The sequence below is a fragment of the Pristiophorus japonicus genome, unplaced genomic scaffold (assembly GCF_044704955.1).
Source record: "Pristiophorus japonicus isolate sPriJap1 unplaced genomic scaffold, sPriJap1.hap1 HAP1_SCAFFOLD_274, whole genome shotgun sequence".
NCBI lineage: Eukaryota > Metazoa > Chordata > Chondrichthyes > Pristiophoridae > Pristiophorus > Pristiophorus japonicus.
This window is the reverse complement of record NW_027252494.1, coordinates 284,905-310,566: the sequence shown is the minus strand read 5'-3', so window position 1 is coordinate 310,566 and position 25,662 is coordinate 284,905. Positions and strand designations below refer to the sequence as shown.

Genomic DNA, 25,662 nt, shown 5'->3' with positions numbered 1-25,662 from the left:
GGGGGGGCTGGGGTGTATGTGGGGGGGGGGGGGCTGGGGTGTATGTGGGGGGGGGGCTGTGGTGTATGTGGGGGTGGGAGGGGAGGGGGCTGGGTGGGGTGGGCGGGTGGGGGTGGGCCGGGCGCGTGGGATGGGAGGGGAGGGGGCTGGGGGGTGGGTGGGGAGGGGAGGGGGCCGGGTGGGTGGGGAGGGGGTTGGGGGTGGGTGGAGTGGGGGGTGGGGGATGGGGGGGGGGGTGGGAATGAGAGGGGTGGGGGGGGGGTGTGGCAGATGGGGGGGTGGGGGGTGAGAGGGGAGGGGGCAGGGCGGATGGGGTGGGAGGGGAGGGGGATGGGGGTTTGGGGTGGGAGGAGTGGGGGGTGGGTGTGGGTGGTGAGGGGGCCGGGGTGGCGGATGGGGGTGAGAGGGGTGGGGGTGGGGTGGGGGGGGAGGGGGCCGGGGGGAGGGGGCTGGGCGGAGAGACCTCCTTGCCTCTGCCGTTGCTCCCCAGTGCATGGGAGCTGAGCTCCACCTAGTGGCCTGACCTCAGACCTGAAAGAGGGAGCACTCTGTCCCTGCCTGGGATGAAATGTACCTTGGTGTTGAGCCTGTTAAAGGGAGCCAGCGATGCTCCAAGGTTGTTAACCTGCTAGGTGGAGCCATGTTACAATATATATTTTGTGTGTCTCCCCACCAGCGTGCTACTGAGCAGGGAGGGGTTACCGTGCGATTGATTTCTGCGCCCCTATATTCCGAGCAGACAGCTCCCTGAGTTGCAAGCAATGACGTGTGCCCGTGGCTCAGACTGTGGAGGGCAGGGCTCGCTGGGAGAACAAAGCGTGGGCCTCCCGGGGCTGCAGTGAGGCGGTGCGGACCTCACTGAGGTAGCTCGCAGCGTGGAGACGGTGCTGCCTGCTCCTGCACTGTGGCCCTCGCTGATCAGCATTGGGGGAGCAGGCCTTGGAGCCTGAGCTTCCGCTGCTGGCTGCTTCCATGGCAGTGCTGCTGCTCGCCGGCACAGGGAGTCTCAGAGTCCTCACTGGCGTTCCCATGGTGGAGTGTACAATGACCATTAACCTGCCCTCTGTGGGATCACACACTCCATCCGTTCATTGAATAAATAAACTCAAGTATCTGGAAGAGGGATTAAATTAATCAGATTGATCTGCCGCTTGCAATGTGGCTGCCACCCGCTGGTGGGCTGCCCGTGGAGGGGCTGATGGGGCAACTCCCACTGTAACTGCCCCTGAACGGCAGGCTGTACCCCCCCCCTCCCAGTGCCCAGCGGCACACCTCCCTCCCTCATGGTGCGTGTGTTTCGCAGTGCCTGGCAACTGCTGGGAACTGCTGTGTTCGTCAGTGGGCCGGTGGCTGGGTCAGTCCATGGCTACAGACAGTGTCATTGCCACTTGTGTGTCTTTCTTTTCTCTTTCCTTTTTCTTTTTTTAAATTTCTCTCCGCACTGTGCCGCTCGCAGTAACTGAAGGTAAACTCGCTACTGACATGGGGGCAGAGCATGAAATAAGTGGAGGCTATCCGTGTCTCAACCAGCAGGTCAAGTGCAGCATCAAAGAGGGGTTGTGGAACAGTCTGCACTGACTGGACTGCTGTTTGGGAATCAGTCCTTAAAGGGTTGCACTCCGTGCCCCCTGACGTGGCCGTGCCCGTATGTAGAGGGACGTGAGCCAAACCACCCACTGCCCAGTGAAAGGTCAGCCTTCGTGCTGGAACACTGCGGCTCTGAATGCAGGCACTGCTCCAGGACAGAGACTCGCTGCTGTTAAATTGGGGAATTAGGGCGGCGGGGAGGGGGAGGGGGAGGGGGAGGGGGAGAGGGAGAGTGTACGACTGAATCGGTCACCGACTGCAGAGGGAGCCGCGATTGGACTATGGCTGGAGGTGAGCTGCCATCTCCTGTTGAGCTGCTGTTGTGGAGGTATCACCGGCTGCAGCCCCAGGGCCCAGGCGCTTGCCCTCCCCCTCACAATCGCACGCCCCTCTCCCCTCCCCCTCCCTTCTTTGATGCTCTGCTCCGAGGTGAGACCCTCTGACTGTGACAGTAATTCTGCCCCGCACTCTCGCTCGCCGGTTTCTCTATCTGACTGTTCCAGTAATAGATTTTCCTTTCGTCTGTGTCTCCACACTCTTTGTTCCTCCTGTTGGGGCCTCATCCTCATGGCTGGTTGGCTGCTGTTGTTGGTGTTGTCATGGTGTCTTCCATCTTGTCCTTTGCCGTCCAGTGTTTGGTTAGCTTAAGTGTGATCATGCAGCAGGATCTCGTCACGGCGGAGAAGCAGGTCCACATTTAAATCTCTCTACTGCTTTCATTCCGGCGCGCTTTCTTTCGGGGACTGCTCCCGGCTGTTGGCTGAAGGGGCAGGTCTGATCAATTCCATTCTATAACATCCATTTTGTATTCTCTCCGCCCTTTCCCCCTCCAACACCTTCCTCCAACAGCCGTGTGCAATCTGATGGCCGCTCTGCTGCTTGTCACTAACTTGGATCTTGGTGGACACTCACTCTGCTCCCCCACCATGGCAACCCCTTCCCTATCACTTCACCCCTTCCTCTCACCGTCACCCCTCCTCCATGTTCCTCCGTTCCTTTCACCCCAAGACCACATCCTCACCCATTCCCCTTACACTCCTGCTCCCCCAACCCCTCCTACACAATGTCGCTGCCCTCCCTCCATCTCTTCACCCTTCCCCCCCCCCCCCCCACCCCGGGTTCTCCCACGATGCCCACTCCCCGGGCTCCCCCACGCGCCTCCCTCCCTCCACCCCCCCGAAAACAGATATAAGATAGCCCCTGCCCCCGTGGACCATCAAATTCAATTTAGTGAATGCATTTTATATTTTGGCTAAATGTTCAGTTTTTATTATTATAAATTTAGAGCATGCTTTTATGCTTCTGCCAAGTGACTTGAAATGAGCATGGTGGGCGAGTGTAGGCTGCCAGTTAATATACCCGGGAACCAGGCCCAGTGCTAGCCAACATAGTGAATGCATTGCAGCTGATTTAGGGCAAAGTGAGAATGATTGCAAGCACTAGTGTGTGTGGTTTGCCAGGTGTTTGACCTTAGGCACTCTGATGTGCACTGTGCAGTGCACCTGGGGCCCAGGTTTGCCCTGGTTGCTTTCACAACAAAAAAGCCAGTGCCCATTCAGGTCTGAATCTCCCACACACGGCCCTTCATATCCTGAATTTACCATATCTTCTCGGATCTGGTGTCAAAGCGTGCCCACGATCCCCGGCTTTCCTCCCCACTCACTTCTCTGACCTGCACGTACAGCGCTTCAAAACTAACTGACTCAATGTTGTGATCCTCAATTGGACTACACTGTCCATCAAACATTTACAGGGCAGATACAGGGGGTTAGATACAGAGCAAAGCTCCCTCTACACTGTCCCATCAAACACACCCAGTGAAGATACAGCACGGGTTAGATACAGAGTAAAGCTCCCTCTACACTGTCCCATCAAACACTCCCAGGGCAGGTACAGGGGGTTAGATACAGAGTAAAGTTCCCTTTACACTGTCCATCAAACACTCCCTGGGCAGGTACAGCACGGGTTAGATACAGAGTAAAGCTCCCTCTACACTGTCCCATCAAACACTCCCAGGGCAGGTACAGCACGGGTTAGATACACAGTAAAGCTCCCTCTACACTGTCCCATCAAACACTCCCAGGGCAGGTACAGCATGGGTTAGATACAGAGTAAAGCTCCCTCTACACTGTCCCATCAAACACTCCCAGGGCAGGTACAGCATGGGTTAGATACAGAGTAAAGCTCCCTCTACACTGTCCCATCAAACACTCCCAGGGCAGGTACAGCACAGGGTTAGATACAGAGTAAAGCTCCCTCTACACTGTCCCATCAAACATTCCCAGGGCAGGTATAACACAGGTTAAATACAGAGTAAAGCTCCCTCTACACTGTCCCATCAAACACTCCCAGGGCAGGTACAGCACAGGGTTAGATACAGAGTAAAGCTCCCTCTATACTGTCCCATCAAACACTCCCAGGGCAGGTACAGCACGGGGTTAGATACAGAGTAAAGCTCCCTCTACACTGTCCCATCAAACACTCCCAGGGAAGGTACAGCACGGGTTAGATACAGAGTAAAGCTCCTTCTGCACTGTGCCAGCCACGTGCCTCTGAGCAGCTCCCCCTCTGAAGGTGTGCCATTCCTGGAACTGCTGGATTTTCAGACTCTGTTCAATGTTGAGTTATTGGCAAATGGCACTGGACACGTTCTGATGACTGGCGTGAGCACGGAGCTGGCCTGGAAGTGTCAAATCTTACTTGTTGTAAGAGGCTTCCCGGGGCTTTATTGTCCATCGATGTGGCCCCAGTGGTGTGAGCTGAATGTTGTATCTGACTGCATGTCCAGATTCTCATCCTCACTTCACTCTCACTCTCGTAAACACTCTCACACAAACTCTCACTCTCATTCTCACATACACACTCTCACACATACACACTCACTCACTCACACACTCCCGCTAGGTTTTTCAGTATTCCATTCCATTCTCCGTTCTGATTTACATTCCGTTGCTCTTTGTGAGGCTGCACAGTGTTTTGTCCCTCATGAGGATGGGTGTTGGAGGGTTGCGAGGGGCGGGGGACTGGGGTTTGCTGCCTGCTTGCTGGTTGACCGTATGTTGAAGCTGTTCCTGTACCTCGTCCCCTGGCAGGCCCTGGCGAGCATGAGCTTGAACACTCAACCCATCCTCAATCTGGAGAAGTTCAACGAAGCCCAAGAGCTGCCTCTGCTGGGCGGGAGGCCCCGGGAAGAGCAGACCTCCACCCCCTCCACCGAGTTCAACCCTCTTATCTACGGCAACGACGTCGACTCTGTGGACATCGCGACCCGGTGAGTGCCAGCGCGGACCTGGAACTCCGCGTTCCCACTCTCTGCTCCCTCCTGCTGTCAACTGTGCCAGGGTGTCCATCCCCTGCCGACACCTCACCCCACACAGGGCTGTTCCCTGTGTCGGCAGGCTCTCCGGCCATGGGGTGCATCATTGCCAGCTTCACCGCTGACCAAACCCGGTAGGGTCACTGCTGCTTACCCTGAGGGTATCTGTACTGAAACTACTGGAGCTTGCCGTAGACCCATACTGGCTCAGCACATACTGGCAATGAATACTGACTCAACATATAATGGACCACAGTTGGAACGCAGCTTCATACTGTCTAATATACACTGCAGAATGGATGGGGGAAGACTCTGTGTCCAGGTTAGACGCAGCTTTGTGTGTGTGTGTGTTGGGGTGTGTGTGTGTGTTGGTATGTGTGTGTGTGTGTCCTGGTGGGTATGTGTGTGTGTGTGTTGGTATGTGTGTGTGTGTGTCCTGGTGGGTATGTGTGTGTGTGTGTGCTGGTGGATATGTGTGTGTTGGTGGTGTGTGTGTGTGTGTGTGTGTGTGTGTGTGTGTGTTGGTGGTGTGTGTGTGTGTGTTGGTGGTGTGTGTGTGTGTGTTGGTGGTGTGTGTGTGTGTGTTGGTGGTGTGTATGTGGTTGTGTGCGTGTGTGTGTGTGTTGGGGTGGGAGCTGTGTGTGTGTGTGTTGGTGGTGTGTGTGTGCGTGTGTGTTGGGGTGGGAGGTGTGTGTGTTGGGGGGGAGGGGTGTGTTGGTGGTGTGTGTGTGTGTTGGTGGTGGTGTGTGTGTGTGTTGGTGGTGTGTGTGTGTCTGTTGGTGGTGTGTGTGTGTTTGTGGTGGTGTGTGTGTTTGTGGCGGTGTGTGTGTTGGTGTGTGTGTGTGTGTTGGTGTGTGTGTGTTGGTGTGTGTGTGTGTGTTGGTGTGTGTGTGTGTGTTGGTGTGTGTGTGTGTGTTGGTGTGTGTGTGTGTTGGGGTGTGTGTGTGTGTGTGTGTGTGTGTGTTGGGGTGTGTGTGTGTGTGTTGGGGTGTGTGTGTGTGTGTTGGGGTGTGTGTGTGTGTGTTGGGGTGTGTGTGTGTGTGTTGGGGTGTGTGTGTGTGTGTTGGTTGTGTGTTGGTGGTGTGTGTGTTGGTGGTGTGTGTGTGTGTTGGTTGTGTGTGTGTGTTGGTTGTGTGTGTGTGTTGGTGGTGTGTGTGTGTTGGTGGTGTGTGTGTGTTGGTTGTGTGTGTGTGTGTTGGTGGTGTGTATGTGTGTGTGTGGTGGTGGTGTGGTGGTGGGTGGTGTGTGTGTTGTGGTGGGTGGTGTGTGTGTTGGTGGTGGGTGTGTGTGTGTTGGTGGTGGTTGTGTGTGTGTTGGTGGGTGTGTGTGTGTTGGTGGTGTGTGTGTATTGGTGGTGGTGTGTGTGTGTTGGGGTGTGTGTGTGTGTTGGTTGTGTGTGTGGGTGTGTGTGTTGGTGGTTGGCTGTGTGTGTGTGTTGATTGTGTGTGTGGGTGTGTGTGTTGGTGGTTGGCTGTGTGTGTGTGTTGGTGTTTGTGTGTGTGTGTGTTGGTTGTGTTGGTGTGTGTGTGTGGTGGTTGTGTGTGTGTGTGTCTTGGTGGGGGGTGTGTGTGTGTTGGGGGGTGTGTGTGTGTGGTGGTGTGTGTGTGTGTTGGGTGTGTGTGTGTTGGGGAGGGGGAGGTGTGTGTGTGTGTTGGGGAGGGGGGGTGTGTGTGTGTTGGGGAGGGGGGGTGTGTGTGTGTTGGGGAGGGGGGTGTGTGTGTGTGTTGGGGAGGGGAGGTGTGTGTGTTGGGGAGGGAGATGTGTGTGTGTTGGGGAGGGGGAGGTGTGTGTGTGTTGGGGGGGGTGTGTGTGTGTGTTTGGGAGGGGTGTGTGTGTGTTTGGGAGGGGTGTGTGTGTGTGTGTTGGGGAGGGGGGGGTGTGTGTGTGTTGGGGAGGGGGTGGGTGTGTGTGTGTTGGGGAGGGGGGGGTGTGTGTGTTGGGGAGGGGGTGGGTGTGTGTGTGTTGGGGAGGGGGGGTGTGTGTGTGTTGGGGAGGGGGGGAGGGTGTGTGTGTTGGGGAGGGGTGGTGTGTGTGTGTGTTGGGGAGGGGGGTGTGTGTTGGGGAAGGGGGGTGTGTGTGTGTGTTGGGGAGGGGTGGGGGTGGTGTGTGTGTTGGGGAGGGGGGGGGTGTGTGTGTTGGGGAGGGGGGTGTGTGTGTATTGGGGAGGGGGGGGGTGTGTGTGTTGGGGAGGGGGGGGGGTGTGTGTTGGGGAGGGGGGGGGGGTGTGTGTTGGGGAGGGGGGGGGTGTGTGTGTTGGGGAGGGGGGGGTGTGTGTGTTGGGGAGGGGAGGGGTGTGTGTGTTGGGGGGGGGGTGTGTTGGGGGGGGGGTGTGTTGGGGAGGGGGGGGTGTGTGTTGGGGAGGGGGGTGGGTGTGTGTGTGTTGGGGAGGTGGGTGGTGTGTGTGTGTTGGGGATGGGGGTGGTGTGTGTGTGTTGGGGAGGGGGTGGTGTGTGTGTGTTGGGGAGGGGGTGGTGTGTGTGTGTTGGGGAGGGGGGGGTGTGTGTGTTGGGGAGGGGGGGTGTGTGTGTTGGGGAGGGGGGGGTGTGTGTGTTGGGGAGGGGGGGTGTGTGTGTTGGGGAGGGGGGGGGGTGTGTGTGTTGGGGGGGGGGGGGATGTGTGTGTTGGGGAGGGGGGTGTGTGTGTGTGTTGGGGAGGGGGGTGTGTGTGTGTGTTGGGGAGGGGTGGTGTGTGTGTGTGTTGGGGAGGGGGGGTGTGTGTGTGTGTGTTGGGGAGGGGGGGGTGGTGTGTGTGTTGGGGAGGGGGGGGGGATGTGTGTGTTGGGGAGGGGGGGGGGATGTGTGTTGGGGAGGGGGGGGGGATGTGTGTTGGGGAGGGGGGGGGGATGTGTGTTGGGGAGGGGGGGAGTGTGTTGGGGAGGGGGGTGTGTGTGTGTGTGTTGGGGAGGGGGGGGTGTGTGTGTGTGTTGGGGAGGGGTGGGTGTGTGTTGGGGAGGGGTGGGTGTGTGTTGGGGAGGGGTGGGTGTGTGTTGGGGAGGGGTGTGTGTGTGTGTGTGTGTTGGGGAGGGGTGTGTGTGTGTGTGTGTTGGGGAGGGGTGTGTGTGTGTGTGTTGGGGAGGGGTATGTGTGTGTGTGTTGGGGAGGGGTGTGTGTGTGTGTGTTGGGGAGGGGTGTGTGTGTGTTGGGGAGGGGGGTGTGTGTGTGTGTTCGGGAGTGTGGAGGGGGTGTGTGTGGATGGGGGTAGGGTGGGGGGGCGTTGGCGTGTGAGTGGGGGTGTAAGATGCTTTTTAAGTTGACTGTCCTTCCTTGGTTTTCAGGGTTGCCATGGTGCGGTTCTTCAATTCCCCCAACGTGTTGCAGGGTTTCCTGGCTCACACCCGGACCCTCAGACTCTTCCCCCGACCTGTCGTTGCTTTCCAAGTCAATTCCTTCCTGGCATCCAGACCCAAGCCGTCGTTGTTCACAGAGAAGCTGGCTCGGACTCAGGCGGTCGAGTATTCGGGGGAATGGTCTTTGAATCCCACCAACTACACCTTCCAAAGGATCCACAACAGTAAGTCGGGACAGGGGCGGCACTGCTGGTGGGTGGTGAGGTTACCTGCACCAGGTCTGGCCTGCTCGAGAGGTGCAGGATGAGCTGAATCTGCCGCTGTGTCTGTCCCATCAGAGGGAGTCCGGGTGCTGCACAGAGGGAGAAAGTTCAGTGCTCCATCTCCACCATGCAAGGTTCTCAGCCCTGATCTTTGATTGGGGCAAATCGAACATCGTCCATTCAGCCCCTCGACTGTACCGCCATTCAATGATATCATGGCTGGTTTGTACCTCTGCTCCATTCTCCATATCCCTTGGTACATATATACAACACGCGTCTATCAATTGCCTGTGTGGTGGTTGGTGTGCAACGGCCACCACACATTAAAAAAATCCACGCACAGGCATCTTCCACCCTTCAACATGTAGTTCGGGGCCTAGAGTGCCAGGTCCCTCATTGAAACATCTGTGAACTCATCCCTTTTTGGTGTGGAAGCGGGTCATCCTCGATACGAGGGACTGCCTAATACTATACTATCAATCTCAGTCTTAAAGCTCCAATTGAGCTCCAACATTTACAGCCTTTTGGGAGAGAGAGTTCCAAAGTTCCACGACTCTTTGTGTGGAAAAAGTGCTTCCTGGATTTCCCTTTTAAACTGCCGAGCTCTAATTTTAAGATTATGGCACTCATTCTGGATTGTCCACCAGATGAAAGGGTTTCTCTATGTACCTTATTGAATTATTTTATCATTTTAAACACCACAATCAGACCACCTCTCAATTTTCTATACATGAAGGCGTACAAGCCATGTTTATACATGCTGTCCTCATAATTTAACCCTCTAAACCCTGGTATCTTCTGGTGAATCTGCACTGCCTCCCTCTCAGGCCAATATATCCTCCCTGAATGGTGGGGCCCAGAACTGGACACAGTGCTCCAGATGGAGTCTAACCAGGGCTCTCTACAACTGAAGCATCACTGCCTCCCTGTTATATTCTAGCCCTCTTGCGATAAATACCTTTTTGCTCATTTTTGTTCCTGTCTACTAGCTTTAAATGATTTTTGTACTGGGCTTCCCAAATTACATCGGGATCTCTAATGATGTCTTAAAGGAGAGCTTCCGTAGGGGGAGGGAGGCGTGATGAGGTTCTGGGGGTGGAGGGTGCGTGAGGAGTTTGATAGCTGTAACTCAAAGACAGATAATGCCTGCAATATGTATGTTCTCCATTAGTGACAGCGTAGCCCCTCTGCTCTCTCCAAAGGTCTGCCACACCCCTCCAAACAAGTTTAAGCTTACAGCTACTTTTAATGCTCCTCAGCTTAAATATGTTTCCTTCAATTCACAAAAATAAAATAGCCTTTGGTTCTGTACCTCTGTGCCACTTGGCTAGCAAGCTGGCCACAAAGCAGAGTAGGGGTTTAAGGGTAGCGACTCGGATTGGAAAACGGTCAGAAGTGGTGTTCCACAAGGATCGATGCTGGGATCACTGATGTTCAGCATTTATCTAAACCATTTACACTCGGGAATTGGAAGTACAATTTCAAAATTTTGCGGACAACTTCGAATTGGGGTGTAGCCAGTACTGAGAAGGACTGCAACAAAATGCAAAAAGGTATTCATAAACTTGCAGAACGGGTGTGTAATTGGCAAATACATTTCAATATAACAGCTAAGTGTAAGGTGGTGTATTTTGGTAGTAAGAGTAAGGAGGCCACATACTGCTTGGAAAATCAGGGTATAAATGAGGTAGAGGAGCGAAGGGATCTAGGGATACAGATACATGGATCACTAAAAGTAGTGACGCAGATTAACACGGCCATTAAAAAAAGCAAACCACACTGGGGTAGGTTTCTCGAGGGGTAGAATTGAAAAGCAGAGAAGTTATGTTAAACTGGTACAGAACCTTGGTTGGACTGTGAACAGTTCTGGTCTCCATATTTACAAAAAATATATAAAGGCACAGGAGAAGGTGCAACACAGATTTACAAGGCTGATACCAGAACTGAGAGCTTGTACACATCAGGAAAGATTGAACAGGCCTAATGGAGGTCTTCAAAATTCTGAAAGGGATTGATAGGGTAGACATAGAGAAGATATTTCCACCTGTGGGAGAATCAAAACCAGAGGTCATAAATACAAGATAGTCACCAATATATTCAGTCGGGAATTCAGGAGAAACTTCTTTACCCAGAGAGCGGTGAGAATGTGGAACTCGCTGCCACAGGGAGTGGTTGAGGCGAATAGTATCGATGCATTTAAGGGGAAGCTAAATGAACTTGAGGGTGAAAGGAATAGAAGGATATGGTGATAGGGTGAGATGGAGATGGAAGGAGGCTCCTGTGCAGCATAACAATGGTATCGCTGTCGAATTCTATGACTCCTTTAAAAACCTGTCACAAATTACACTCCTGCCCAGTGCTCTTCACCTTTCACAGAATGATACCATATAGAAGGAGGCCGTTTGGCCCATTGTAAGAACATAAGAACATAACATAAGAACCATAAGAACATAAGAATTAGGAACAGGAGTAGGCCATCTAGCCCCTCGAGCCTGCTCCGCCATTCAATAAGATCATGGCTGATCTGGCCGTGGACTCAGCTCCACTTACCCGCCCGCTCCCTGTAACCCTTAATTCCCTTATTGGTTAAAAATCTATCTATCTGTGATTTGAATACATTCAATGAGCTAGCCTCAACTGCTTCCTTGGGCAGAGAATTCCACAGATTCACAACCCTCTGGGAGAAGAAATTCCTTCTCAACTCGGTTTTAAATTGGCTCCCTCGTATATTGAGGCTGTGCCCCCTCGTTCTAGTCTCCCCGACCAGTGGAAACAACCTCTCCGCCTCTATCTTGTCTATCCCTTTCATTATTTTAAATGTTTCTATAAGATCACCCCTCATTCTTCTGAACTCCGAGTAAAGACCCAGTCTACTCAATCTATCATCATAAGGTAACCCCCTCATCTCCGGAATCAGCCTAGTGAATCGTCTCTGTACCCCCTCCAAAGCCAGTATATCCTTAAGTAAGGTGACCAAAACTGCACGCAGTACTCCAGGTGCGGCCTTACCAATACCCTATACAGTTGCAGCAGGACCTCCCTGCTTTTGTACTCCATCCCTCTCGCAATGTACCGGCTTTTTGAAAGGACTGTTCAATCCCACTCCCCCATGCTTTTCCCCTTCAAGTATTTATTCAACAGCGCATTCCAGATTACAACTTGCCCTTAATGTAACCTCCGGTTCTTTTGCCAGTGACCTTAAATCTGTGTCCTCTGGTTACCGACCTGTTTGCCACTTGAATTCTCCTTATTTACTCGTCAAAATCCTTCATGATTTTTAACGTCTCGATCAAATCTCCTCTTAACCTTGTCTGCTCTAAGGAGAACAACCCCAGCTTTTCCAGTCTATCCATGTAACTGAAGTCCCTCATCCCTGATATTGTTCTGGTAAATGTCTCCGGCACCCTCTTTACCGCCTTGATATCCTTCCTAAAGTGTGGTGCCCAGAATTGAACACTATCCTCCACCTGAGGCAGATGTTTATAAAGGTTTGACATAACTTCATTGCTTTTGTACTCTATTAATAAAGTCAAGAATCCGATATGCTTTTTTAACAGCCTTCTCAACTTGTTCTGCCACCTTCAAAGATTTGTGTACACACATCCCCAGGTCTCTCTGTTCCTGCACCCCACTGTCCTCCTCACGGTTTACTACATTTGAGTTTCATGTCAACTGCAAATGTTGAAATAATGCCGTGTATACCCAGTCCAGGTCATTAATATATATCAAAGGGCAGTGGTCCCAAAACCGACCCCTGGGGAACACCCTGTATACTGCTCTTTGGTCGGAGAAACAACCGTTCACCACTGCTCTCTGCTTTCTGACCCTCAGCCATTTTTGTGTCCATGCAGCCACTGCCCTTTTAATTCCATGGGCTTCAATTTTGCTAACACATTTATTATATGGTACTGTATCAAACCCCTTTTGGAAGTCCATATACACAACATCAAACACACTACCCTGATCAACCCTCTCTGTTACTTCATCAAAGAACTTGGATCAAGTTAGTCGAACACGATTTGCCTTTAACAAATCCATGCTGTCTGTCATTTATTAACCCATACTTTCCCAAATGCCATTTAATTTTATTGCGAATTAATGTCTCTAAAAGATATCCCCACCACTGTCATTAGGCTGACTGGCCTGTAGTTTCTGGGTTTAACACCCCCTCCCCTTTGTTAAACAGGGTGTAACAGTTACAATCCCCCAGTCCTCTGGCACCATCCCATAACCAAGGAGGATTGGGAGATTGTGGCCCGAGCCTCTGCAATTTACACCCTTACTTCCCTCAGCAACCTAGAATGCCTCCCATCCGGACCGAGTGACTATGTTTATGGAGATATTGGGTTCCCTTTCATGTTCGCTACTAATCTATTCTCGTATTCTCTCTCTGCCCCTCTCATTTCCTTGTTCAGTTCTCCCGTGTACCTTTTGTGTTCAGCTTTGTATTGACTTTGACCCGACATCATAAGCCTCCTTTTTTTTTCATTTTAATCTCTGTATCTTTAGTCATCGGGGAGCGCTAACTTTGGAATCCCCTTCCTTTCCCCCTCATGGGAATGTGTCTAGTCTCTACCTGAAAATCTCCTCAAATGCTATTTTGCCTCCCAGTCTTTGATTCCAATCCACCTGGGCCCAGACTACCTCTCCTCCAGGTGAATATTTTCACATTTGATTTTTCCTTGTCCTTTTCCAGAACAACTCTAAACCTGAGATTGTGATCACTGTTCCCCAAATGCTCCCCCACTGAAACATGCCCCACCTCATTCCCCAGACCCAGACCCAGCCCTGCTTCCTTCCTCATTGGGCTGGAAACACACTGATCAAGAAAGTTCTCTTGTACACATTTCGGGAATTCCTCCCCTCCCCCTCTCTGCCCTTTACACTGTGACTATCCCAGTCTATATTCGGATAATTGAAGTCCCCCAGTATCATTACTCTATGGTTATTGAACCTTTCTGTAATTTGCCTGCAAATAAGGACATAAGAACATAAGAAATAGGAGCAGGAGAAGGCCATTTGGCCCCTCGAGCTTGCTCCGCCATTTAATACGATCATGGCTGATCCAATCATGGACTCAGCTCCACTTCCCTGCCCGCTCCCCATAACCCCTTATTCCCTTAACGGTTACTGTCTATTTCTGTCTTAAATTTATTCAATGTCCCAGCTTCCACAGCTCCCTGAGGCAGCAAATTCCACAGATTTACAACCCTCTGAGAAGAAATTTCTCCTCATCTCCTTCCCATTGTTTGCTGGCCTATAGTATACCCAGCAGTCCAGTACCTCCTCTGTTGTTCCTAATTCTAACCAAATAGATTGTGTCTTTGACCCCCTCAAGTACATCATTGTGTATCTTTGATCAATACTGCCACCCTCCTCTGCTTTTCCTTCCCTATCTTTCCTGAATCCTAATATTAAGTTCCCATTCCTAGAATCGAAGAATAGTACAGCGCAGAAGGAGGGTATTCGGCCCATTGAGTTTGGGCAGGCTCTTTTGGAGAGTAATCCAGTTAGTCCCACTCTCCCGCTCTTTCCCCATATACCTGCAGTTTTTCTCCTTCAAGCATGTATTTAATTCTCTTGTGAAAGCTACAAATCTATCCATCACCACCCTATCAGGCAGCACATCCCAAATCCTCACCACTCCTTGCTTAAAGTGTTTCCTCATGTCGTCTCTGGTTCTTTTGTCAATCACCTGCGCCCTCTGGTTATCACCATCAGCCATTGGAAAGTTTATTTTTATGATTTTAAACACTTTATAGAATGATAGAAATTTACAGCACGGATGGAGGCCATTTCGGCCCATCGTGTCCATGCCGGCCAACCACGAGCTACCAGCCTAATCCCACTTTCCAGCTCTAGGTCCGTAGCCCTGCAGGTTACACCACTTCAAGTGCACACCCAGGTACTTTTTAAATGTGGTGAGGGTTTCTGCCTCTACCACCCTTTCAGGCAGTGAGTTCCGCCCCAGACTCCCACCACCCTCTGGGTGAAGAAATTTCCCCTCATATCTCCTCTAAACCTTCCCCAATTACTTTAAATCTGTGTCCCCTGTTTGTTGACCCCTCTGCCAAGGTAAACAGATCCTTCCTATCCACTCTATCCCGGCCCCTCATAATTTTATACACCTCAATCAGGTCTCCCCTTAGCCTCCTCTGTTCCAAAGAAAACAGACCCAGCATCTCCAATCTTTCCTCATCGCTAAAATTGTCCAATCCAGGTACCATCCTTGTAAATCTCCTCTGCACCCTTTCCAGTGCAATCACATCTTTCCTGTAATGTGGTGACCAGAACTGCACGCAGTACTCCAGCTGTGGCCTAACCAGTGTCTTATACAGTTCAAGCATAACCTCCTTGCTCTTGTATTCCACTTCTATCGTCTCCTCTTAGCTTTCTCTGCTCTAAGGAGACCAACTCCAGCTTCTCCAGTCTGTCTCTGTAACTGAAGTCCCTCAGCTCTGTACCATTCTTGTAAGTCTGTACATTCTCCAAAGCCTTCGCATCCTTCCTACAGTGTGATGCTCAGAATTGGACTCAATGGGACTGAGCTAGTGCTTTATATAAATTTAGCATAACTTCCTGGCTTTGTGCTCTATGCCTCTATTTATAAAGCCCAGGATCCCATGTGCTTTATTAACTGCTTTGTTAACCTGTCCTGCCACCTTCAAAGATTTGTCCACAACACCCCAGCTCTCCCTGTTCTTGCACCGCCTTTAAACTTGTACCGTTTAGCTTGTATTGTCATCCCTCATTCTTCCTGTATCACCTCACACTTTGCTGCGTTGAATTTCATCTGCTATGTCTCTGCCCATTCAACCCTCTTGAAGTCTGTTACTATCTTCCTCACCGTTTACTGCACTTCCATGTTTTGTGTGTTCTGCAAATTTTGAAAGATTGCCCTGTAGCCCCGGGTCCAAGTCACTAATGTGTATCACAAACAGCAGTGGTACTAGTCCTGAACCCTGGGGAATATCACTGTATACCTCCCTCCTGTCCAAAAAACTACTGCCCCATTACCCTGTGAGCTGCAAATTTGTTAACAAGCCTAAATCATTTCTCCTCCTTGAGCCAGGCCTCTGTTATTGCCATATCATCATCCCATGTGGCTACGTGTGGCTGTTGCTCACCAACCTTATTTACCCTGCTCTGTGCAGTTATGCACATCTTGGTCTGAGCTCACAGATGAGCACATGCCTGTCTGGAGACACCGGTTGGGAATGCTGACCCTAACCCGGAGGGAGCAGAGTCCACAGCTTCTCTCTCACTGTCTCGGGTCGAGAGCTTCGCCTCACCACAAGTGAGATGGAAGCCCTGTTCGCACCAGGCAAAGTGACAGCAGGAAACGAGAACTGGTCTGAGGAGCTTGCTGATCAGTCAGTTCTACTGATGTGACTGCACCATGTTAAAACCCCAAAGTGTAAGGGAGCAAAAGTAGACCAGCTAAGGTGACAAAACTGCTGAAGTATTCTAGGTTGTCAGATATAGCTACACTAACATTTCTAGAATATAAGGAATAGGCGCAGGAGTAGGCTATACGGCCCCTTGAACCTGCTCCGCCATTCAGTAAAATCGTGGCTGATCTATCTCAAATCCATCTTCCCGCACTATACCCATATCCAAAAATCTATCAATCTCAGTCTTGATTATACTGAGCATCCACAGCCCTCCAGGAGAGAGAATTCCAAAGATTCACCACCCTCTGTGTGAAGAAATTTCTCCTCATCTCAGTCCTAAATGGCTGACAGCTTATTCTGAGACTGTGACTCCTAGTTCTAGACTGAATTCTGAAACCACTTGCTGATTCTACTGTCAGTTGGGCCACCTCCAAATTTAATCCCGATGTTTAACTCCGGTTATTGAGGGCAGGCGCTGTGTTTTAATCCCGATGTTTAACTCCGGTTACTGAGGGCAGGCGCTGTGTTTTAATCCCGATGTTTAACTCCGGTTACTGAGGGCAGGCGCTGTGTTTTAATCCCGATGTTTAACTCCGGTTACTGAGGGCAGGCTCTGTGTTTTAATCCCGATGTTTAACTCCGGTTACTGAGGGCAGGCGCTGTGTTTTGATCCGGGTTTTCTGTGCAGACTATAATAGATGTGAAATTGTTTCTCTTTACCCAGGCGTGTTTGACCCAGCCCTGATTGGAGACAAGCCCAAATGGTACGCCCATCAGCTTCAGCCCATTTACTACCGTGTCTACGACAGCAACTCGCAGCTTGCAGAGGCCCTCAACATTCCCATCGAGAAAGATGATGGCTCCGAACCAACAGACGACAGGTTAGTGTTAATCCGAGTGTGAATGTTCCCCTCCCCGCTGACTGCATGCCAAGGGAGCAGATCGGACAGTAACTCGCCCAAGGATTCAGTTGACACCTTGAAAACAAAAATCTGGACAGTCAGCAGGTCAGGCATCACCTGTGGTGAAACACAGGGCCCAAGTTTCCACATGATTTGCGCCTGATTTTTAGGAGCAACTGGTGGAGAACGGACTATCTTAGAAATCGCAATTCTCCACATTTTATTTTCTGCAGTTCTAGTCAGGTAGAACAGTTCTACTTTGGAACAGAATTTTTTCTTCAATAGGGGGCGTGTCCGGCCACTGACGCCTGATTTGAAAGTTTCCACAGTGAAAACGTACTCCAAACGAAAGTAAAATGGAGCAAGTGAAGATTTTTGTGGAACTGAAAAAACCTGTTCTACACATTATAAAATCAGGCGCAGGTTACAAATTAGGCGTCCAGAACGAGGTGGGGGGAAGGGAAGTCATTAAATTCTATAATAAATCCTTATTTATACTTATACAAATATTATACAAATAAATCCAACCTGAATAAACATTTATAAGCAAAGAAAAGATTAAATAAACCATCTTCCTACCTGTGAGAAAGTGCTTCAGGCAGGCCTTTCAGGACCGAAGGCGAGGGCCCGTCCCCAGCATCAGATTTACAGGTAGGTGGGTTGGGTCGGGTCGGGTCAGGTAGGTTTGGTTCGGGTCGGGGGGAGGAGGGAGGGAGGGGGGGAGGGGGGGAGGGAGGGGGGGAGGGGGGGAGAGAGGGGGGGAGGGGGGGAGGGAGGGGGGAGGGGGGGAGGGGGGGAGAGAGGGAGGGAGGCGGGGGGGAGAGAGGGAGGGGGGGCGGGGGGGAGAGAGAGAGGGAGGGGGGGAGGGAGGGAGAGAGGGAGGGAGGTGGGGGGGAGAGAGAGAGAGGGAGGGAGGGAGGGAGGGGAGAGAGAGAGAGGGAGGAGGGGAGAGAGAGAGAGAGGGAGGAGGGGAGAGAGAGAGAGAGAGAGGGAGGAGGGGAGAGAGAGAGAGAGGGAGGAGGAGAGAGAGAGAGGGAGGAGGGGAGAGAGAGAGAGAGGGAGGAGGGGAGAGAGAGAGAGAGAGAGGGAGGAGGGGAGAGAGAGAGAGAGAGAGGGAGGAGGGGAGAGAGAGAGAGAGGGAGGAGGGGAGAGAGAGAGAGAGAGGGAGGAGGGGAGAGAGAGAGAGAGAGAGAGAGAGGGAGGAGGGAGGGAGGGAGGAGGGGAGGGAGGGAGGCGGGGAGGGAGGGAGTGGGGGGAGGGAGAGAGGGAGGGAGTGGGGGGAGAGAGAGAGGGAGGAGGGGGGAGGGAGAGAGAGGGGGGCAGGGAGAGAGAGAGAGGGAGGGGGGGAGGGAGAGAGAGGGAGCGGGGGGGAGAGGGAGAGAGAGAGAGAGGGAGGGGGGTGGAGGTCAGGTCGGATCCAGTCCGGGAGCGGGAGTCGGGTCGGGTCCAGTGGGGGGGAGCGGTCGGGTCGGGGGGCGGGAGCGCGGGTCGGGTTGGGTCCAGTTGGGGGGGCGGAGCGGGAACAGGAGCACGGGTCGGGTCGGGTCCAGTCGGGGGGGGGCGGGGAGCGGGAACAGGAGCTCGGGTCGGGTCCAGTCGGTGGGGGGGGGGGGGGGCGCGGGGCGGGAACAGGAGCGGGTGTCGGGTCTGGTCCGGAGGCAGCGGAGGGAGCGGGTGTCGGGTTTGGTCCGGAGGCAGCGGGTGTCGGGTCTGGTCCGGAGGCAGCGGGGGAGCGGGTGTCGGGTCTGGTCCGGAGGCAGGGGGGAGGGAGCGGGTGTCGGGTCTGGTCCGGAGGCAGCGGGTGTCGGGTCTGGTCCGGAGGCAGCGGGTGTCGGGTCTGGTCCGGAGGCAGCGGGGGGAGCGGGTGTTGGGTCTGGTCCGGAGGCAGGGGGGAGGAAGCGGGTGTCGGGTCTGGTCCGGAGGCAGCGGGTGTCGGGTCTGGTCCGGAGGCAGGGGGGAGGAAGCGGGTGTTGGGTCTGGTCCGGAGGCAGCGGGGGGAGCGGGTGTCGGGTCTGGTCCGGAGGCAGCGGGGGGAGCGGGTGTCGGGTCTGGTCGGGGGGGGCGGTGGGGAAGCAGGAGCTGGCCGTGGGAGGAGCCTTATTCACGCAGCCCCAGTGAGGCCATTGGGCTAGGGCTAGGGGCTGCGTGCTTCGGGCCCCTCCCACATGTAGCACGCATGTGCAGAGGTCCCGGCACTGTTTTCAGCGCAGGGACCTGGCTCCGCCCCCCCACAGCTTGTGCTGGCAGGGAGGTGGAGAATACCGAGGATTTTTTTAGGCGCACTTTGTGGCGCGAAAAACGGGCGTCCAGGTCGGGACTGTACCGTTCTAGGCGCGTGTGGAAACTTGGGCCCATAGAAACATAGAAAATAGGTGCAGGATTAGGCCGTTCGGTCTTCAGTCAGTCGCACCTTGGCACTTGGGTGAGGACACCCTTCTTCCCCTCCCAAACTGAACACTACTGTTGGGGGTGCGCCCTTGGTGCAATAAGAACATAAGAATCAGGAGCAGGAGTAGGCCATGCTGCCCCTTGAGCCTGCTCCACCATTCAATGAGATTGTGGCTGAACATCTACATCTCCCCTTTCCCACACTATCCCCATATCCCTTGATTCCCATAGTGCCCATAAGTTTATCGATCTCAGTCCTGAATATACTCATCAACTGGTCATCCCCAGCCCTCTGGGGGTAGGGAATTGTAAAGATTCACAACCGAGAAGAAATTTTGCCTTATCTCAGTCCTAAATGGGTGACCCCTTACCCTGAGACTCTCCAGGCAGCGAAACAGCCTCTCGACATCTACCCTGTCAGTCCCACTCAGAAGCTTACACGTTTCAATTCGATCACCTCTCATTCTTTTAAACTTGAGAGAATATAGGCCTAATCTTCTCAATCTCTCCTCGTGGGACAGCCCTCTCGTCCCAGGAATCAATCTAATCGACCTGCTTTTTTCCTCCACCAGGTTCCTGGACCACTCGAGCCGATCTTTTATTCTTCCATTTCTACCTGACCTCTCTTATCTATTCACGCACTCTTGGTCTCTTGGTGTCTGCTATATGTCTTTAATTTCTTCAGTTTCGTTCATTTTACCACCTTTAGTCTCCTGACAACAACAACAACAACGAATAGTTATATACCGCCGTTTACAGAGTAAAATGTCCCCTGGGGTTTCACAGGAGTGTTGGTGGATAAAATTTGACACCGAGCCACAGATGGTGAAAGAGGAAGGTTTTAAGGAGCATCATAGGAAAGCGAGGTACAGAGGCGGAGAGATTTAGGGGGAGCCAGTTGCAGAGCTTGGGGCCTCGGCAGCTGAAGGCACGGCCACTAATTGTAGAGCGATGAAAATCAGGGACAACAGAATTGGAGGAGCGCAGCGATCGCAGAGGTTTGTAAGGCTGGAGGAGGTTGCAGAGATAGGGTGGGGCTCGTCCATGGAGGGATGAGAATTTTAAAATTGAGGTGTTGCCAAACCAGGAGTCAATGTAAGTCAGCAATGGAAGTGGTGATGGGTGAACGGGACGGTGTGAGTACAGGGGTGATGGGTGAATGGGACTGGGTGTGAGTTGGGATACAGGCAGGTCAGTGAGTACAGGGGTGATGGGAGAACGGGACTTGCTGCGAGTTAGGATACGGGCAGGTCAGTGAGCACAGGGGTGATGGGAGAACGGGACTGGGTGTGAGTTGGGATATGGACAGGTCAATGAGTACAAGGGTGATGGGAGAACGGGACAGTGAGAGTTAAGATATGGACAGGTCAGTGAGTACAGGGGTGATGGGAGAACGGGACTGGGTGTGAGTTAGGATATGGACAGGTCAGTGAGTACAGGGGTGATGGGAGAACGGGACTGGGTGTGAGTTAGGATATGGACAGGTCAGTGAGTACAGGGGTGATGGGTGAACGGGACTGGGTGTGAGCTGGGATATGGACAGGTCAGTGAGTACAGGGGTGATGGGAGAACGGGACTGGGTGTGAGTTGGGATATGAACAGGTCAGTGAGTACAGGGGTGATGGGAGAACGGGACTGGGTGTGAGCTGGGATATGGACAGGTCAGTGAGTACAGGGGTGATGGGAGAACGGGACTGGGTGTGAGTTGGGATATGAACAGGTCAGTGAGTACAGGGGTGATGGGTGAACGGGACGGTGTGAGTTAGGATATGGACAGGTCAGTGAGTACAGGGGTGATGGGAGAACGGGACTGGGTGTGAGTTGGGATATGGACAGGTCAGTGAGTACAGGGGTGATGGGAGAACGGGACTGGGTGTGAGTTGGGATATGAACAGGTCAGTGAGTACAGGGGTGATGGGAGAATGGACGGTGTGAGTTAGGATATGGACAGGTCAGTGAGTACAGGGGTGATGGGAGAACGGGACTGGGTGTGAGTTGGGATATGAATAGCAGAGTTTTGGGTGAGCGAATGTCACTTCTGCCGTTTAGTCATCTCCTGTTGCCCACCCAAGCACTGACGGAACTTTCTATAACCTTTGTAGTGTGTGGCCTTGTGTTTTCTATTCCTACCCCACCCTCCCTCTGATGTGTTGATTTTGAAATGCTGTTTATCTCCACAGTATCCAGCCCTGGGGGAGTCTATGATCAGAAATATTGAGTGAGTTGCGTCACTCCACAGATGTTGCCTGACCTGCTGAGTGTTGTTATCGGGTTGCCTTGACCTGCGCTCCCCCTGTCGGCTGTGGTGTTTGCTGATCGTCACCTCCTGTATGTGTTGCTGCTAATTCCTGTCTCCATTACAGTGGCAGTGACAGCGTGGAGTACAACGATTCCAGCTCCTCATACTCCTCCCTGGGTGACTTTGTGAGTGAGATGATGAAGTGCGACATCAAAGGTGACACGCCCAGTGAGTACCCAACGTGACCACATTAATACCCCTGCACCTGACACCCCAAGGGCCAGTGAGCGACTGAAGCCTGCGGCATAGGACCGCCGGCCCTGCACGTGCCGAGTGCTCTCCGCCACATCTGTGCTGCGCATTTTGCGGCAATCCCAGTGCACAGGGCCAGCCTGTCATGGGTAAAGGAGGAAATGGCATGGTTATGGAATCAGAGATTGATAAACCGCAAAGGGATTTGATGAAACTTAGTCGAGTCAGTTATTTACTGTGGTAATGGGTTCATCAGTTTAACAATGAGGAAGGTGAGAGTAAGAAGACAGGTGGGATTACTTAGCATGGCAGGCCATGGCAATGGATATAGTCAATGGGGCAAGAGACAATCGGATGTATTCCGGAGAGTGAAGGGTTTGAGGGATGTGGGGAGAAGGTGAGTGGGATTGAGGGATGTGGGGAGTGAGTGGGTGGGATTGAGGGATGTGGGGAGTGAGTGGGTGGGGTTGAGGGATGTGAGGAGTGAGTGGGTGGGACTGAGGGATGTGGGGAGTGAATGAGTGGGACTGAGGGATGTGGGGAGTGAGTGGGTGAGACTGAGGGATGTGGGGAGTGAGTGGGTGAGACTGAGGGGAGTGGGGAGTGAGTGGATGGGATTGAGGGATGTGGGGAGTGAGTGAGTGGGACTGAGGGATGTGGGGAGTGAGTGGGTGAGACTGAGGGATGTGGGGAGTGAGTGGGTGGGATTGAGGGATGTGGGGAGTGAGTGGGTGGGATTGAGGGATGTGGGGAGTGAGTGGGTGGGACTGAGGGATGTGGGGAGTGAGTGGGACTGAGGGATGTGGGGAGTGAATGAGTGGGACTGAGGGATGTGGGGAGTGAGTGGGCGGGACTGAGGGATGTGGGGAGTGAGTGGGTGGGACTGAGGGATGTGGGGAGTGAGTGGGTGGGACTGAGGGATGTGGGGAGTGAGTGGGTGGGACTGAGGGATGTGGGGAGTGAGTGGGTGGGACTGAGGGATGTGGGGAGTGAATGAGTGGGACTGAGGGATGTGGGGAGTGAGTGGGTGGGACTGAGGGATGTGGGGAGTGAGTGGGTGGGACTGAGGGATGTGGGGAGTGAGTGGGTGGGACTGAGGGATGTGGGGAGTGAGTGGGACTGAGGGATGTGGGGAGTGAGTGGGTGGGACTGAGGGATGTGGGGAGTGAATGAGTGGGATTGAGGGATGTGGGGAGTGAGTGGGACTGAGGGATGTGGGGAGTGAGTGGGTGGGACTGAGGGATGTGGGGAGTGAGTGGGTGGGACTGAGGGATGTGGGGAGTGAGTGAGTGGGACTGAGGGATGTGGGGAGTGAGTGGGACTGAGGGATGTGGGGAGTGGGTGGGTGGGACTGAGGGATGTGGGGAGTGAGTGGGTGGGATTGCGGGATTTGGGGAGTGGGTGGGTGGGATTAAGGGATGTGATGAGTGAGTGGGTGGGATTGAGTGATGTGGGGAGTGGGTGGGTGGGATTGAGGGATTTGGGGAGTGAGTGGGTGGGATTGAGGGATGTGGGGAGTGAGTGGGTGGGATTGAGGGATGTGGGGAGTGAGTGGGTGGGATTGAGGGATGTGAGGAGTGAGTGGGTGGGATTAAGGGATGTGGGGAGTGAGTGGGTGGGATTGAGGGATGTGGGGAGTGAGTGGGTGGGATTGAGGGATGTGGGGAGTGAGTGGGTGGGACTGAGGGATGTGTGGAGTGTGTGGGTGGGATTAAGGGATGTGGTTTGATCTATGAATAATTAACCAATAATTGAATATTTTTTTAGCCTCACAGTCTTTTGTTTCTGGTCAAGTCCTTTGGGCAGTTTTGCAGTTAGGGGCCCTGCCCTAGCAGCAGGCCAGAGGGGAGAGAGCGATGCTGCAGTGGGATGTGTATGGCTAGTTGTCACCATGTCTGTGTGTGTGTCTGAACGTGGCCTTGTAATTGCAGATGTTGATCCTCCGACCCATGCTGCCCTTGGTGATCCCAGCGAGATAGAGTTCCAGGGATATCAGAAATATCGGGATGATGCAGATGACCAGGGGCTGGACAGTGAGAATTCCCTGGAGAACAATCCTCCTCGATCCAGCTCGAGTACAACAGCAAGCAGCAGTCCCAGCACGGTCATACAGGGCACCAACCACGTACGTGTGCACCACCACGCCAAACCCCACCGACCTGGCTCGTACCTTCCATGTCACTCCCTCCTGCACCAGTGGCCATCCCGGCCCGACATTCGAGCTCCCTCCTCTGTGCAGCATTCAGTTACATTTGTTCTCTATGAAGGGCCATGTGTCAACACCCTGGCCACCAGTTCCTTCGCCCCAGCTAACCCCCTCCCCTCCTCCAAACAGCACAGCCTGTGTCCGAGAGAGGGGGAAGGGCCATATCCAATGTGGGGCGGGGGAGGGGTCGGCAACGAGACTGGGAACATGGCCCTTCCCCCGAGACTGGGAACGTGGGGGGCCTCGTCCCCACCCACCCCGAGACTGGGAACATGGGAGGCCTTCGAGCTGTTGGGGGGGGGGGGGAGGGGACCTCCATGATCGAGGGTGGGGCGTGGTGGGGTGGGTGCTGCCTGTGAATGGGTGGGATGGGTGGGTGCTGTGACTGAGGGGATCAGTGACTGACCATCCTTTGCCTCTGACCGATCCGGCAGGAGTCCATGGACTCGGCGGAGTTGGATGAGAAGACGCTGACTTTCCACAACCATATCTCAGCCGCGTCGATCCAGGCCTTCGCCAAAGCCAGCTTGGAGCGGCGGGAGAGCGATGGCTTGTCGGAGGTGCCGGGCCGCCAGCGAGACTACGACAACCCCTACTTCGAGCCGCAGTACGGCTTCCCTACTGAGGAAGGCGATGGCGAAGACGATCAGGGGGAGAGCTACACCCCCAACTTTGCTCAAAACATCAACGGCAACCGGTGAGGCCCAGCATTGCTCGCACAGAACGTTGCTGCCCCCGAGATCACTGACTGCAATCTCCCCGCTCCCTCCCTCCCTCAGCGACTGCGGATCCGGGGGATTGCGGGGAGAGTGAGAGGGGTTGCTCATGGACCCCGAGATCACTGACTGCAATCTCCCCGCTCCCTCCCTCCCTTGGCAACCGCAGACCCGCTGCAACTGTACAGGGTATTGGTGAGTCCACACCTGGAGTACTGCGTGCAGTTTTGGTCACCTTACTTAAGGAAGGATATACTGGCTTTGGAGGGGGTACAGAGACGATTCACTAGGCTGATTCCAGAGATGAGGGGGTTACCTTATGATGATAGATTGAGTAGACTGGGTCTTTACTCGTTGGAGTTCAGAAGGATGAGGGGTGATCTTATAGAAACATTTAAAATAATGAAAGGGATAGACAAGATAGAGGCAGAGAGGTTGTTTCCACTGGTCGGGGAGACTAGAACTAGGGGGCACAGCCTCAAAATACGGAGGAGCCAATTTAAAACCGAGTTGAGAAGGATTTTCTTCTCCCAGAGGGTTGTGAATCTGTGGAATTCTCTGCCCAGGGAAGCAGTTGAGGCTAGCTCATTGAATGTATTCAAGTCACAGATAGATAGATTTTTAACCAATAAGGGAATTAAGGGTTATGGGGAGCGGGCGGGTAAGTGGAGCTGAATCCACGGCCAGATCAGTCGTGATCTTGTTGAATGGCGGAGCAGGCTCGAGGGGCTAGATGGCCTACTCTTGTTCCTAATTCTAATGTTCTTTTGGGGGGGGGGGGGCGAGGGGGCGAGGGAGGGAGGGAGAGAGAGAGAGAGAGAGAGAGGGTTGCTCATGGACCCCGAGATCGTTGACTGCAATCTCCCCGCTCCCTCCCTCGGCGACTGCGAACTCGGGGGAGTGGGGTGGGGGGGTCGCCTGTCAGGGGACGTGGGCAGGAGATTAGTTCGGGCTCGGTCTATTCTACACCTCCAAGAACCACTGTAGCTGCCTTGGTCTCCCAGCATTTGTCCCCTGTACAGTGGGTGGGTGGTGTTCAGGTACGGTTCAGCCATGATCTCATTGAATGGCGGAGCAGGCTTGCAGGGCTGAATGGCGGCCTCCTATCCCGAA

The 25,662-nt window shown here is 53.5% G+C and overlaps 1 protein-coding gene across 1 annotated transcript in view; it reads left to right on the top strand.

The window, feature by feature from the left end:
- Nucleotides 1-25,662, top strand: part of madd (MAP-kinase activating death domain) — a 117,705-nt gene that overhangs the window by 40,177 nt on the left and 51,866 nt on the right. The window contains exons 4-11 of the mRNA XM_070871679.1: nt 740-818; nt 2,220-2,276; nt 4,680-4,858; nt 8,178-8,413; nt 16,571-16,727; nt 21,500-21,603; nt 23,559-23,752; nt 24,268-24,530. Coding sequence (XP_070727780.1) covers nt 740-818; nt 2,220-2,276; nt 4,680-4,858; nt 8,178-8,413; nt 16,571-16,727; nt 21,500-21,603; nt 23,559-23,752; nt 24,268-24,530 — 1,269 coding nt within the window. The remainder of the gene's footprint in view (nt 1-739; nt 819-2,219; nt 2,277-4,679; nt 4,859-8,177; nt 8,414-16,570; nt 16,728-21,499; nt 21,604-23,558; nt 23,753-24,267; nt 24,531-25,662) is intronic.